Source organism: Pleuronectes platessa, chromosome 2 (assembly GCF_947347685.1).
Source record: "Pleuronectes platessa chromosome 2, fPlePla1.1, whole genome shotgun sequence".
NCBI lineage: Eukaryota > Metazoa > Chordata > Actinopteri > Pleuronectiformes > Pleuronectidae > Pleuronectes > Pleuronectes platessa.
In genome coordinates, this window is record NC_070627.1 from 5,785,646 (window position 1) to 5,800,847 (window position 15,202).

The 15,202-nt window shown below is 45.1% G+C and overlaps 1 protein-coding gene and 1 pseudogene across 1 annotated transcript; one reads left to right on the forward strand and one right to left on the reverse strand.

Annotated features, from left to right (window-relative positions):
* Positions 1-1,482: 1,482 nt before the first annotated feature.
* Positions 1,483-8,451, reverse strand: LOC128460028 (6-phosphofructo-2-kinase/fructose-2,6-bisphosphatase 2-like; annotated as a pseudogene).
* On the forward strand, positions 8,418-14,647 carry LOC128448190 (gastrula zinc finger protein XlCGF57.1-like). The gene is made up of 2 exons (XM_053430761.1): positions 8,418-8,723; positions 11,512-14,647. The coding sequence occupies exons 1-2, from the start codon at positions 8,450-8,452 to the stop codon at positions 12,798-12,800; spliced, it is 1,563 nt and encodes a 520-aa protein (XP_053286736.1). The 5' UTR covers positions 8,418-8,449; the 3' UTR covers positions 12,801-14,647.
* Positions 14,648-15,202: the final 555 nt, after the last annotated feature.

Genomic DNA, 15,202 nt, shown 5'->3' on the forward strand with positions numbered 1-15,202 from the left:
TGGTCTGCTAACTACATCCTTTCCGGAGTCACATTTAAGGTTTCATTCCCCATAATACCGGCAGAAACCAAGGAAGATTTAAAAGAACGAATATGGACCAAATAGAAGAGCGTTTGTCAGAAGAGGTCCGAAAGTATGACCACTTGAAACTTTAAAACGTTACTCCACCTAGTGTTCTGGCGGTGAATTGCTTTGCAACACTTGCAACCCTTTTGAGAACCATAAATTAAACGAGATCATCAACACAACTGTGTGAAAAGCTGCAGCCGCAGTTGCAGAACCATGCGCCGACCTTTGTAAGTTGCTTTGGATATAAAGGCCAATTTATGCATCTCCGTTTTGACGGACACGGACAGATAGGACAGCCTTCTTTGTCGTGGAACGCCCTCTCCGGGCCTCTCTGGGGCTCCTCGGAGAGCTTTTCTTGCAGCTCTGATTTTTCTAACTACACGTCGGCATGGCGGAGAGCCCACGGATAGCCCTTGGCTGTGATTGGTCCGCTAACGCCAGCATTTCGGGACGGCATCATTTCCGGACCTCAAATTCCTGCTTCATTCCCTAAATCACAATAAACCCAGATCACAACTAAGACTCTATGATTAATGTGACAAGTGTGGTTAAGCCAGCGGCGTTGTCCGGCTCACGGTGGCTGGTTAGAGCACTTACGGCATGTGTGTACGGTCACATACGGCTATAACGAACTTTCATAAAGGGGCTAGCGGGCTAGCCACCATGCTAACTGCGGTGGGAACAGCGCAAAAACCCGCTGACTTTAATCCCACGGCTGTCATGACACTGTTTCTCAAACACCGTCAGGTTAGAAGCAAACATTTGGTAGTAGCTGGTATCGGGTGTCCATGCTGACTGTGTGTGGAAGCTGGGGGGGAAGCTAGCTGCCTCTGTGTAGCTTCAAGCTGTTGCAGCTGTTGAATTAGCAACGCAGTTCGGAAACAAGTCCAGGATACCGCTGCGCTAAGACACGATAACATAAGCATTATGACCCGCTGGGTGTCACTTTATTTCAGCAAAAACTGTCGCGTCATCAACAGCCTTTTTCTGTTAGTTGCCATCGTTAACTGTGTTTGAGGAGCCGGGGGGACTTAAATAAACTAACGTGGACTTCTTCTATATACCTCATGAGGTAGGCTTCTCTAAGCTCGACTTCCGTTGCGCCAACTACTGTTCTGGCGGTGAATGGTTTTCAGAACAAAAAGGCTCGTAGAACTATAAATCAAAAAGTGTCCGTCCGATCCGTCCGTCCGTAATGGACTCGGAGAAGCATATAACGGCCTTAAGCGTCAGCTAAGTGAAATGTAATGTAATGTATTATAATGGACTATGGCCCACTGTAATGCACTTCTCAGTTTAGACACCAGGTGGCGCCAAATTCAACAGGGAGGGGCGTGGCGGCGTGAGTGGCCCAGTCCTTCGTATTTTTTTCAGTATGTGGCCCTCGGGAGAAAAAGTTTGGACACCCCTGTTCTAAAGCACCTGAAGCACATGAAGCTCCTCAAGCACATGAAGCTCCTCAAGCGCCTGAAGCACCTGAAGCACCTCAAGCACCTCAAGCACCTCAAGCACCCGAAGCTCCAGATGTTCCTGAAGCTCCTGAAGCTCCAGAAGCTCCCGAGGCTCCTGAAGATCCTGAAGCTCCTGAGGCTCCTGAAGCACCTGAAGTTTCAGAAGCACCTGAAGTACCTGAAGTACCTGAAGCACCTCAAGCTCCTGAAGTACCTGAAGCACCTGAAGCTCCTGAAGCTCCTGAAGCTCCTGAAGCTGCAGAGGAGCTGCAGCAAAGGACAGTCAGAAGAAAGTGATGTGTTTTCTGAATATTAGAGCAAGTAAACCTTTTCAAATCAAAACATAAATTCAAATTATGAGCCTGAATATGTCTCCTTTTAAGGATAGAATAAGTAAAGCACAACCCTCACACACCTTATCTTCATTTAACAGTGTAAACCTTTAAAATAATTCAAAGAAGCTCAAATACAGCTTTTCATTCATCCATAACCAGAGCGATGGTTATAATGAATATTTCAGCCAAGCAGGGCAGCATGATCAGCCAGGGCTTCAGTCCATAGCATATAAAACATTTAATTTAATAAGCTGAGTTGAAGGCAGGTTCAAGATTCAAGGGACAGGGATTAAAAAGAGGGAGTTAAAGAAGCAAGGCATCGCAAACAAGCATTAAACTAGTGGATATAACAAACAGGAGCCCGTCAGACTCCTTTGTGGTTTGCTGATTAATTGTGAATTATTTTTGATGAAAGTCAACAACACACACACATACTTTGCACATGTGACAACTTATGTGGCTTTAATTCAACAATGGTGAAATCACATTCATGTAAAAAATGAGATTATTCAATTTGAATGAGAGGAACTTACAAGGTCTCGATGTGTGTTCACTGCCTCCACGTTCAGATAAAACAGTTCCACTTTGCAACCTGCAAGATAGGAAACAGAAAATGTCAATAAAACAAAGGGTCATAGGGTAAAGTCATGTGTCCTGGGGGGGAAGACCTACCATACGCCACAGGTGTGAGTTTGAGCACAGTGTGGAGCGGACACTTCATGTACGGCAGATCTTCTTTAGGATGATAAAAAAGCACAAATTAAACGTGTCCGTGTGTCGTGTGTGTGTTCTGTGATCATTCTTCTACCTGCACTTTTGTCCAGGAAGTCGCCAACAAACATCTCATCACGGCCTGGTGGCAGACGACCAGCACGTTGCCCTGTCTCTCCAGCTCCATGATGACCGGCTCCAGTCGCTGAACGAGATCCTGGTAGGACTACAGAGCCAGAGAAGACGGTTTTAACAAAACATCAACCTGACTAACATCTGTGAACCACGATGGGATGGAAGGAGTGGGCCAGGTTACCTCTCCTCCTTGTTAGCGATAGTGATACTTGTCCTGGTCTCTCAAAGCAAACTCCTCTGGGAAAGTGTTCTCGATCGTCTCATAGCTCATCTCCTCACACACACCCTGAGGAGGGATATTAAAAAAAAGAAAAGAATATTCATTATAATATCAAAGAACAAATTAAAGTAAGCAGAAGCACTTTCACTGCACATAATACAAAGAAGCAAGTGCTTCAATTCCACATATTATACATCATCATCATCATCATCATCGCCTACTACCCCTTCTGGGGCTTAGGCCGCAAACAAGAGTTCTCCATGCATCCCGGTCCTGGGCCAACATCTCAAGCTGTCCCCAGGTGTAGCCCATTTTCTTGGCGTCTGCCTCCAAGTCTCTACGCCAGGTGTTTCGCGGCCGACCTCTCTTTCTTTTCCCTTGGGGATTCCACTTGAGGGACTGTCTTGTGGTGTTTGTGGCTGGTTTACGGAGAGTATGGCCTATCCATCTCCAACGTCGTTGGAGGATCTCTTCGTCCGCTGGCTTTTGGCTGGTACGTTCCCACAGTTCTTTGTTGCTGATGGTGTTAGGCCAGTGGATCTGGAGGATTCGTCGCAGACAGGTATTGATGAATGACTGGATTTTATTTGTTGTATTCACCGTAGTCCTCCATGTCTCAGCACCGTAGAGTAGGACTGACTTCACATTGCTGTTAAAGATCTTGATCTTTGTTGTGATGGCCAGGTCTTTTGCGCTCCAGATGTTTTTTAGTTGGAGGTACGCAACTCTGGCCTTGCCAATCCTGACTCTCACATCTGCATCTGTTCCACCCTGCTTGTTGACAATGCTGCCAAGGTAGGTGAACTCCTCAATCTCCTCCAGAGCTTCGCCTTCCAGCATGATGGGTGCAGTGTTGGCAGAGTTGACTCTCATGACTTTGCTCTTCCCTCTGTGGATGTTGAGACCGAGGCGAGCAGAGTTGGTTGCGATGGTGCAGGTCTTTTCCTGCATCTGCTGCTGGGTATGAGAGAGAAGGGCCAAGTCATCTGCAAAATCCAGGTCATCGAGCTGCGCCCACATTGTCCACTGTATGCCGTTTTTTCTTCCTGCTGTGGATTGCTTCATTACCCAATCCATTGCCAGCAGGAACAGGAATGGCGATAGTAGGCACCCCTGTCTCACTCCAGTTTGTACACTGAAGGCATCGGTAGGTTGTCCCTCGTGGATCACTCTGCAGGTCATTCCCTCATAGGTGTTTCTGATGATGTTAGTTAATTTCTCTGGCACTCCATACTGCCTGAGAAGCTTCCAGAGGGTCTCCCTGTCCACACTGTCGAAGGCCTTCTCGTAGTCGATGAAGTTGATGAATAGCTGTGAATTCCACTCGAGTGGCTGTTCCAGGATGATGCGCAGTGTAGCAATCTGGTCTGTACACGATCTGTCTTTGCGGAAGCCAGCCTGCTGGTCTCTAAGCTGGGGGTCAATCACATCCTTCATCCTGTCCAGTAAGATCCTGTAGAAGAACTTTCCTGGGATGGAGAGTAGCATGATCCCCCTATAATTTCCACAGTTGCTCAGGTCCCCTTTCTTTGGCATCTTCACAAGATAGCCCTCCTTCCATTCGCATGGGATGTTTTCCTCTTCCCACATCTTCTTGAAGAGAGGGTGGAGCATCTCTCCCATGGTCTCTGCGTTCGTCTTCAGTGCCTCGGCCGGGATGCTATCTGGTCCTGCAGCCTTACCGTTTCTAAGTTTTTTAATGGCTTTCCTGATCTCCTCCCTTCTTGGTACGCTGAGGTCTATTGGCAGATCCCTGTCTGCTTGTTGGATGTGTGGTGGGTCTTGTGGGGCTGGTCTATTGAGAAGTTCCTTGAAATGCTGCAACCATCTTTTCTTCTGTCCTTCCTCCCCCATTATTGGCTTTCCCTCTTTGTCCTTTACTGGTCTTTGAGGTTTACTGGTCTTTCCTGCCAGCTTTTTGGTGGTGTCATACAGGTCCTTCAGATTCCCATGTCTGGCTGCTTCTTCTGCTTCTAATGCAAGGGCCTCTATGTAGTTCCTCTTGTCGGTCTTCAAGCTTTTTTTCACGTTCTTATTTGCTTCCCTGTACTCTGTTTGTGCCTTTACTTTCTCTGCTCTTGTACGACTGCTGTTTAGAGCTGCCTTCTTTTCTTTCCTCTCCTTCACCTTCTTAATTGACTCTGCTGATATCCAAGCCTTGTGGTTATCTTTCTGTGGTCCCAGTGCTACATTGCAGGTTGTAATTACGGCTTCCTTTACTACCTTCCACATCCCATCTATGTTTCTTTCCTCACCTTCTTCATCTAGCTCTTGCAGGGCATGAAACTTGTTCTTTAGTTTGATCTTGAATGTTTCTGCTGCTGCTGGATCTCTTAAAAGTGCTGTGTTAAATTTCTTTCTCTGGTTCTTCTCACCTGTCCAGTTTCTCCTCAACTTTAATTGGACTTTGGCAACGAGAAGATGGTGGTCTGATGCTACGTCAGCTCCTCTTCTGACTCGTACATCTAAGAGGGACCTCCTAAACTTTTTTGTGACACATACATGGTCTATTTGGTTCTCAGTGGAGAGGTCCGGTGATACCCATGTGGCTTTGTGTACTCGCCTGTGGGGGAAGACACTTCCTCCTATGACAAGGTTGTTATTTGCACATAGTTCTGCGAATCTCTCTCCATTTTCGTTCATCTCGCCTAGACCATGCTGCCCCATTATCCTCTCATAGCCTCTGTTGTTACTTCCTATTTTTGCATTAATGTCTCCCATTAAGATGGTAATGTCTCTTTCTGAGTATCTCTGGATGATGGTCTGTATTCTGCTATAGAATTCGTCCTTACTCTCTTCGTCACTATCGTTGGTTGGGGCATAGCACTGAATGATGTTCATGTTTATTTTTTCCTTCTTTGTTTTGAATGTAGCTGCTATTGCTCTCGAGCCATGTGCCTCCCATCCCACGAGTGCTCTCTGAGCAGCCTTGGATAGCATCAAAGTGACTCCCTGGGTGTGGTGTGCGTTGTCCTCCTCATGGCCTGAGTACAGCAGCAGCTCTCCTGTGACAAGCCTCTTCTGTCCAGAACCCGTCCATCTTGATTCACTAAGTCCGAGTATGGCAAGGTTGTACTTCTTCATCTCGGTGGCAACTTGTGCGGTCTTTCCAGCTTCGAACATGGTCCTTACGTTCCATGTACCGATGGTGGTTGTAACACCGGTTGAGAGGATGGTTTTCGGCAGAGTGGCTTCCAGGTGCTTCTGGCTTTCACCACCCTGCTTCATAAATCCTTCTGACGGAGGTCCATCTTCACTCCGGGGCGGGATATCTTGGTTTACTCTTGTTTGCGTTTCTGTAACAGGTATTGTTTTATGGGGTGAGGTTGTTAGCCCCACGCCTAACCCCCAACCTGGAGGACCAGGTGTTGCCTTTAGTCGGACCTCTACCCTAAAACCTGCCCGGCTTGGTAAGACCTGCCAGGGGTATAACCCCCGCCGGTATAGCCTCCAGGGTCACGGAAGTACATAAGCCTCCCCACCACGACAAGGTAACAACACAGATGGAAGACATATTATACATAGGGATTGTTTTAAAAAATCTTCTGCTGCTGTCTTTAAACAATCCACATTTTATACATAGGGATTGTTTAAAGACAGCAGCAGAAGATTTTAATACATAAAGATGCTTTAAAAAAAACACACAAGAAAATGGAACTGATTTTCAAAATTTGGATTCTTAAGTATTTTTTTGTCTGATGCATGGAAGAAAAGGGACGAAATGATTTTGAAAACAGTTTTGCGGCTCCAAGCTACATCGACACATCTTCCTCATTTCTACTGGTTTCCTAACTATCATGAAGCAACTCTTTCCCCCCACTAAGAGTTAGAATCGAGCATGCAGGCAAGTTCAAAAATGTTTCCCCCTCTTTCTAAATCAGACCAGTGATTCCTATCATTTCAAAACGTGGGAGGTTGGATGTCGGGGTACTGACAGCATCGATCTCGTTGAGAATCTTCCACTGCTCATAAGGAACCCCGAGCTCCGTCGCTGTCTGGATGGTTATCCTCAGTTGACTCGTCCAAACCTTTAAATCCGACAGTTGGTGCTCCTCTATGAAACCTCTCAGGGCGTGGGCGAACTGGGATACGAGAGAAACTCAAATCAACAATCATCGTCTAGATATCATCAATTCTTTTCTAAGGGTTACTGTCTGATTTATTAGATTAATGCTCGGGAAAAAGCCAATGGAGAGAATTAAAGCAAATCCCATCCCAGTGAACTAATGAGTCTTGTGATTGGTTCTTTCTGTGTACTCGTACCTGTTTCCCTCGAGGAGAAAGCTCGGAGTCCACCCCGATGCGGCCATCCATGTTGTGGTTGCTCTCTCCGTGGCGGCACAGGTAGATGGAGTGAGAGTGCACGTTGATGTTCATCAGGTAGTACACGATCTTGCTCTGGATGTAGTCCTGCACCCGGTTCACCAGAAAAAGGCGGCTCATGTTTATCCCCTTGATGAACGACAGGTCCCTGAAGGTGGTAATGTATCATGGGGGGCTCAACTTAAAATCTGTTTACTGATGCCATCTATTGTTTATTTGTTGCAAACTGCTATAAAACCTTTGAGGTTCACCGGAGCGATCCAATGATCCAGTTAAAAAATGTAATGACCTATTGAGATAGAGAGAAGCAGATGTGATCAGCTCTTACTTGTCGTAGTTGTCAGGATCTAACGGTTGATAAGTGACCTTGTAGCACTTGATGCGTTTGACTCTCTGTGTCTTTCATGGGAGTCGGGACTGGACACCTTCACCTCCTGCGGCAGGTAAGCAACACAGTCAGACCATGTGAGCAAGCAGCATGGTTCTTACATATCAAAGCATTCACCAGGAATATTTATAGATTATGGGTTTGGGTAGAGAGGCAGCTGTGCTTTGTGGAAATTAGCAGTGATTTTATTATGTATCGGCGTACAGTCTAATAACACGAAGACTCCCTACTTGAACAGATTTATTAGTCAGTCTGTAATAATACTGATGGTGCAACCTACTGGCAAGAGGAAATACGCGTTGTTTTACAACTATCATCCAATTTACAGTAAGTTTTCCCAGTGTGATGTGCAATTGATAGTGTTGACCCAATTGAGCAATTAGCAGGCCAGAATCGACATCACGTTACGGACGCAGGAAGGGAAGCGTTTATGTGCTCGGGCCCGTTCAGTGCTGCTCTTCAGTCCTAGAAATTGTTGTTTATTTTTGGTTTTACTGTCGGGGTTGTTTAATTTAATTATTGAGTATTTCCACTTCACTGTCTTGTACTTTTACTTGTAATGGAATATTACTTTACTGTCTAGGTACTTCTACCTCAGTGAATGATTCGAATTCTTCTTCTACCATTGGTTGAGTTTATTTTGTTGCTTATACTTTAGTACTTGTTTACTTGTACCAGAGTATTTCTACTGTGCAGTATTAGTACTTTCGTTTCCTCTTCGTCCTCCAGTCCAACAGGGGTCACTGCTGGCTCGGAGCTCGGAGTCTCTGGCTTCCTCTGTCCCCTCAGAGACTCAGATTGGGGAGGAAGGAGGAACATGTCGGCCGTGCAGCTGCTGCGGGTGTCGGTACATGAGCGGATCAGCGCTGCCGCTGAAGACTTCCTGCTGCAGGTGGAGAAAGGAGGAGGAAAGGCTGAAGTCCTGGAGCTGAGAGCGATGCTCACCGAGCGGCTCGCGGGGGCGGGGGAGGAGATCCTCACGAGGCTTGAGGAAACCGTGGCTGGGTACGAGGACCGAGTGGAGCGGTCCGAGCGGGAGAGGAGGGTGATCGATGCCGCGATGCAGCCCGTAGTCCGGCTGCACAGAGCAGGTCAGTCCCGAGAGCAGGGGGGTAATTCATGTTTCCAAGGGGCCACATGAGAACATGGACAGTTGTGAAGGGCCGGACCAATAGGCTGAACTCAATTCTACTCGTTTTAATTTGATTCTACTGGTAAGAGTAAATGTTATGATTACGTCATGACGGTAAGCGTGCTGCGTCATTTCCTGTTTTCTTGCCGCTGGTGGTGGTCACGCTCTCTGAACTAGCTCCTCTGCTAACAGCTGTGTCTCTGTATCACTACGGCTAAACACTCACTCACCGGTCCATAGTTAAACAGCCACACACCCCAGCCCCTACTCTCTGGTGCTTCGTGACTCTGTGTGAGCTCAGCCTCGTAGTCGAACAGGCGGATACAGCAGCGATGTCTTCTCTCTCTTGCTCCGAGCGTCTCTTGCTCGTGTTTACTGACTCCTCTGCCTCCATTAACAGTAGTGGTACATGTAATAAATACAATGTGTTGGTAGCGATGGAGGCGAGGCTTAGCGACATAGAAACTCGGCTCCGCAGCTTAGAACCTCCGTTAGCTATAGTTAGCTTAGCCGCCGCGGTGCCACCCAGCCTAGCACGTAGCTTAGCCTCAACTAGCAGTCCCTCGACCTGTTCCGTGCAGCCGGGAGCCCAGGGCGGCTAGGTGACGGTCCGGAGGGGGCATAGTGCTACCATTAAAGAGCCCACGATTAAGGAGCCACCAGCTCACGGTTCAAACAGATTATCCTGCGACCACAGTCAGTTGCATCCCAGGGACCAGAGCAGGCGACATCGAATCCAATTTAAGTTACTGGCGAAAACTAAACGTAAATACAGGAAAATCGTATTTCACGTCGGCAGCAACGACTCCCGGCTTCGCATGTCGGAGTTCACTAAAGTGAATGTTGATTCCTTGTGTGCTTTTGCAAAAACGATGTCGCACAAAGTAATTTTCTCTGGCTGTCTCCCCAACACAACAGGTGATGACATGTTAAGCCGCATGTTGTCTTTTAACCGCTGGCTGTCCAGGTGGTGTCCTGTAAACGGTTCCGGGCTTTGTAGATAATTGGCTAAGTTTTTGGAGGAAACCTGGTCTTGTTAGGAGAGACGGCGTCCATCCCACTTGGGATGGGGCAGCTCTCTTATCTAGGAATATTACTCAGTCTATAACATGACAACCCAGTGTTGGGACCAGGAAGCAGAGCTGCAGTGCTACACACTTCTCTGCGCTCCCTCTGGATCAGTCACACAACCCCATAGAGACTGTGTCTGTCCACGTCTGATTAAATTATTTTAATCCAACATTAACAGAGCGAGAACTCCACAAAATAATCCAATACAAATTAACACAACAACGCAGGAGACTAAGACTTTTAAATGTGGTCTTTTAAACATTAGATCACTGTCATCAAAAGCTATTTTAGTTATTGAACTAGTCTCAGATTACAATATAGATTTATTGTCCCTCACTGAGACGTGGCTGCATCCTGATGAATGTGTCAGTCTAAATGAATCTACTCCCCCCAGTCATAAATTCAGACACGTTCCCAGAGAATTCAATTTGAATGAACTCATTTGAAAGTCTTGTCCTTAGGCTTCCACGCCAATCCAAGAAACACCAACAGCCAATCTTATTTGCTGTATATTACCGTGCTCCTGTGCTTATACTGAAATTTTAACATGATTCCCTGAGTTTTTATCAAACCTAGATCTAAAGACCGATAAAATTATTATGGTGGTGACTTTAATATTCATGTTGTCAATAATAAAGATAGCCTTAGCGTAAGGCAGTGCAAGTAATACAAATTTAATCGTGATTTCGATTATTGGGTTAAACAATCTCCAAACTAATATAATCGAGTTGAAATGATTTTCTGATATTGCATGCGCAATTCAGCCCTTCACCCAAAGCATTCAACGCCGCCCTGCTGACTGGCACTCACTGTCAAGCAGCTGTAAAGTGAAGGAGGCGAGTTGTGTGTGTGGTGACCTGCGGTATTTAAACAAAACAGAGAGAGTGGAAAATGGCAGACCTGTCTGATCGACAAAAAGGGCAGAAAGGGTTTTCTTATATGGGAACACCAAGGATTCAAAGAATCCGAAGAGGAGCAGCACCACACTATGTAGCGGCCGCGCCTTGCCATTCTCAAGCGCACAGCCGTTGGTCTGTCTGTGATTCTCTGCTTGTTGTTGTATGTAACCCGTTCAATGTAGGTGTTTGGGGGTAAATGATAATGGTCGTCATAGCCATCCCCCACCCCTCTCTTTCACTGTCTGTCTGTTTTTTTGGAGCAAAATACTGAATAAATGCATCATGTTTTCAAACTCAAAAGCAATCATTTGAATAATCTTGATTTCAATATTGTCCAAAATAATCATGACTATGATTTTTTTCCCCATGATTTTCCATGATCCATGATTTTTTTTCCATTATCGAGGAGGAACCGCTCACAGGCTAACGTAAGCTAGCATCAGCTCGAGCAGCGATGTTAATACACCACTTCCCGTCTCTGTCTGCTGCACCCGGCTGCTCCACCTCTCACCTGAATAATGAGGAGGATTTGATGCTGTTGTGAACGAGTCTGTGCAGAAAAACCTGCTGCTGTGAATGACTTTTTACCAGAAACCTTTTGTTTTATGCTGCTTCCTTTACGAGCTGCGTCGTAACACCAACTGTAAACGACCATCTCTACTTCCTGAATGCGATCGTTCAAAAAATGCCAACAGTCGACATTTAACAACACAACACAAGTTTTTCCAAACACTTCAGGAAACTCTAAAATTATAAATGTGTGTATTTGTGTTTCAGTGTGTCCTGCAGACGTCCAGCAACTGATGGTGATAAAAGAAGAGGTATCCCCTGAGCAGCCGCAGAGGAACCCTCTTGTGGACCAGGAGGACCCAGAGCCCCCCCACATTAAAGAGGAACAAGAGCAACCGTGGACCAATCAGGATGGACAGCAGCTTCAAGGACTGGAGGAGGCTGATATCAAGTTCACATTGACTCCTGTCGCTGTGAAGTGTGAAGAAGATGAAGAGAAACTTAAATCGTCAAAGCTTCATCCGAGTGAGAGGAAGGAGAACAAAGCGGACTGTGGAGGACCAGAACCAGCCAGGAACTCAGGTCCTGATGGACGTTTACAACAAGGTCCTGAGGATAAGAAGGAAGACTCTTCTGAGACTGAAGAGAGTGAGGATGATTGGCTGGAGACCAGGGAACCTCAGACTGGCTTAAATACAAGAAACAACAAACGGCCTCTAAGTGATATGGGATGTAAGACAGAGAAAAAATCGTTTAGTTGCTCTGAGTGTGATAAAAGATTTAGCCTACGGAGCCATCTAAATACACATATGAGGATTCATACAGGAGAGAAACAATTTAGTTGCTCTGAGTGTGGTAAAAGATTTTGCCATAGGGGCAATCTAAATAAACATATGATGATTCATTCAGGAGAGAAACCATACAGTTGCTCTGAGTGTGGTAAACAATTTAACCGAAGGGGCGATCTAAATACACATATGAGGATTCATACAGGAGAGAAACTGTTTAGTTGCTCTGAGTGTGGTAAAATATGTAGCTGTAGGGGCAGTCTAAATAGACATATGAGGATTCATTCAGGAGAGAAACCATACAGTTGCTCTGAGTGTGGAAAAAAATTTAACCTAAGGGGCGATCTAAATACACATATGAGGATTCATACAGGAGAGAAACCGTTTAGTTGCTCTGAGTGTGGTAAAATATTCAGCCAAAAGAGCAGTCTAAATACACATATGAGGATTCATACAGGTGAGAAACCGTTTGGTTGCTCTGAGTGTGGTAAAAAATTTAGCTGTAGGCGCAGTCTAAATAGACATATGAGGAGTCATTCAGGAGAGAAACCATACAGTTGCTCTGAGTGTGGTAAACGATTTAACGAAAGGGGTGATCTAAATAAGCATATGATGATTCATACAGGAGAGAAACCATTCAGTTGCTCTGATTGTGGTAAAAGATTTAACCTAAAGGGAAATCTAAAAAGACATATGAGGTTTCATTCAGGTGAAAAACAGTTTAGTTCAGGGGTGTCCAAACTTTTTATCCCGAGGGCCACATATTGAAAAAAATACGGCGGTCCGGGCCACTCACGGCCGCAGATGGCCCGCGGGCCGTAGTTTGGACACCCCTGGTTTAGTTGATCTGAGTGTGGTAAAAGATTTAAGATTCAGTCCTATTGTACGAGACATGTGAGGATTCATAAAGGAGAGAATTGATTCAGTTGCAACCTTTGCAACAAACATTTATTCGGATTTATCAACAGATATTCATAGTTCACTGTTTTAAATAGACATTTTACAGTTTTTATGTCCATATAAAATATAACGTATTGAATAACACAAAAGATTTGTGTTTATATCTTATTTCTACAGATTTCTACATAATCTATTTTTCATAACGTCCTTCATGTAATTTTAAGGTTAAAGTGTTTTCCTTGCACAGTATGTAAGTCAATCAATCAATCAAGTTTTATTTGTATAGCCCATATTCACAAATTACAATTCATCTCATAGGGCTTTAACAGGGTGTGACATCCTCTGTCCTTAACCCACAGCAAGAGTAAGGAAAAACTTCTAAAAACCCTTTTAACAGGGTAAAAATATGTAGAAACCTCAGAGAGACCCACATGTGTAGGATCCCTCTCCCAGGATGGACAGAAGTGCAATAGATGCCACGTGCAGGAAAACATCATCAAGATTAAAGTCTTCAAGATTAAAGATTAAAGTCTCTAGCAGCATTTGATGAGGGTAAACATCCCGAAGGACAACCCCAACATGACATGCCAAGCAGACCAGACGCCACTCCAGACCTCAGTCACCTTCCACCGCCGCCCACCAGGACCCATCACAAGCCACCACCGCGGCCCTTGTCCACCGCCCGTGCCCAATGCCAACACGACACAGGGTCCGCCACCAGCACCACGATCAGCCCACATAACTCAGAATCCGCCACACTGGATCCAACACTGCGACCCCCGTTGCGCGATCCACAAACCGCAATCCATGGTGCGGCCACAGAGGCCCTGGATCTGCGGGTGATAAAACAAAGGGATTCCGGGGAAAGGGGATAGGGATGGAGAAGCTGGAAAGAGAAGCTCCGTGTGTCATGTGTCATAAAATAGAACAAATAACGTTCTGGCGTACTAATTAGCTCTAACTATAAGCTTTATCAAAAAGGAAGGTTTTGAGCATACTTTTAAACGAACAGATGGTGTCTGCCTCCCGAACTGAAAGTGGTAGATTATTCCACAGCCGAGGGGCTTGATGGCTAAAAGCTCTGGCTCCTACTCTACTTTTAGAGACCTTAGGGACGACAAGTAGGCTTGAATTCTGGGAGCAGAGTGCTCTAGTGGGTTTATAAGGTACTAACAGCTCTTTAAGGTAAAAAGGCGCTATATTATTAAGGGCCTTGAAGGTGAGGAGGAGAATTTTAAATTCTAGTCTAGATTTAACTGGAAGCAGGTGTAGCGATGCTAATACTGGAGAAATGTGCTCTCTTTTCTTTGTTCTCGTCAGGACACGTGCTGCGGCATTTTGGACAAGCTGTAGAGTCTTTAACGACTTACTGCTGGAGCCTGATAATGATGAATTACGATAGTCCAGTCTCGATGTAACAAAGGCGTGGACTAGTTTTTCTGCATCTTTTTGTGAAAGGACATGTCTAATTTTTGAAATATTACGCAAGTGGAAAAAAGCGGTCCTAGAAATTTGTTTTAAGTGACTATTAAAGGATAAATCAGGATCGAAGATCACTCCCAAGTTCCTGTAAGTGTGTTCTTAACTGGTTCATTTGATTTAAATATGTTTGTTTTAAAACAATGGTTTCTTGGTTCGTGAGATTCAATGACAGTGTTTGTTCTCCTTTATGTATTGAATGTGTTTCCAAGAATAAAAGTCTAATAAAAAGATAACTGCATCGTCGCCCTCCTCCTCTTTGTTTCTTTATGAACGGAGGCTGCACTGGCTACAGTTGAATTGTCTCGACACGAGACCAATTAATCAGCTTCTCACAGTCAGACATGTTTGTTTACGTTTGACGTGAAGACAGAACTGTGCAATTTCAGGTCAGAATATCTGACATACGAGTCGTCTGCAACGCAGCATTACACTCACGCATGAATGATGGTAAATGTCAAACAGCAGGATTGTTAAATTCAGAGACAGCTGTGATGTCCCAATCTATAAAATTTAAGATAATTATTTTTATATGCTTGTTTGTACTGGGATGGTTCGGTTCCGTCTGTCAATCTGTGTGATACTGGACTCAGTAGATCACAGATCTATATAAAACAACATAGATCATAGGGCAGTGATTCAAAACAAACATATTTAATCTAATAAGCAAATAGCAGACAAGGATCGACATCACGTGACGAATGCAGGTAGGGAAGCGTTTATCTTTATCAAATTCATTTGACTCCGATATTTCTTTGATTAAAAACAAGACTCATTGAAACTCACTTTTA

What these genes read in the sequence shown, in the direction of transcription:
- LOC128448190 (XM_053430761.1), top strand. Translation starts at nt 8,450, where the DNA reads ATGTCGGCCGTGCAGCTGCTGCGGGTGTCGGTACATGAGCGGATCAGC. An exon ending in AGTCCGGCTGCACAGAGCAG is followed by an intron (nt 8,724 to 11,511) that starts GTCAGTCCCGAG and finishes TTTGTGTTTCAG; the next exon opens with TGTGTCCTGCAGACGTCCAG.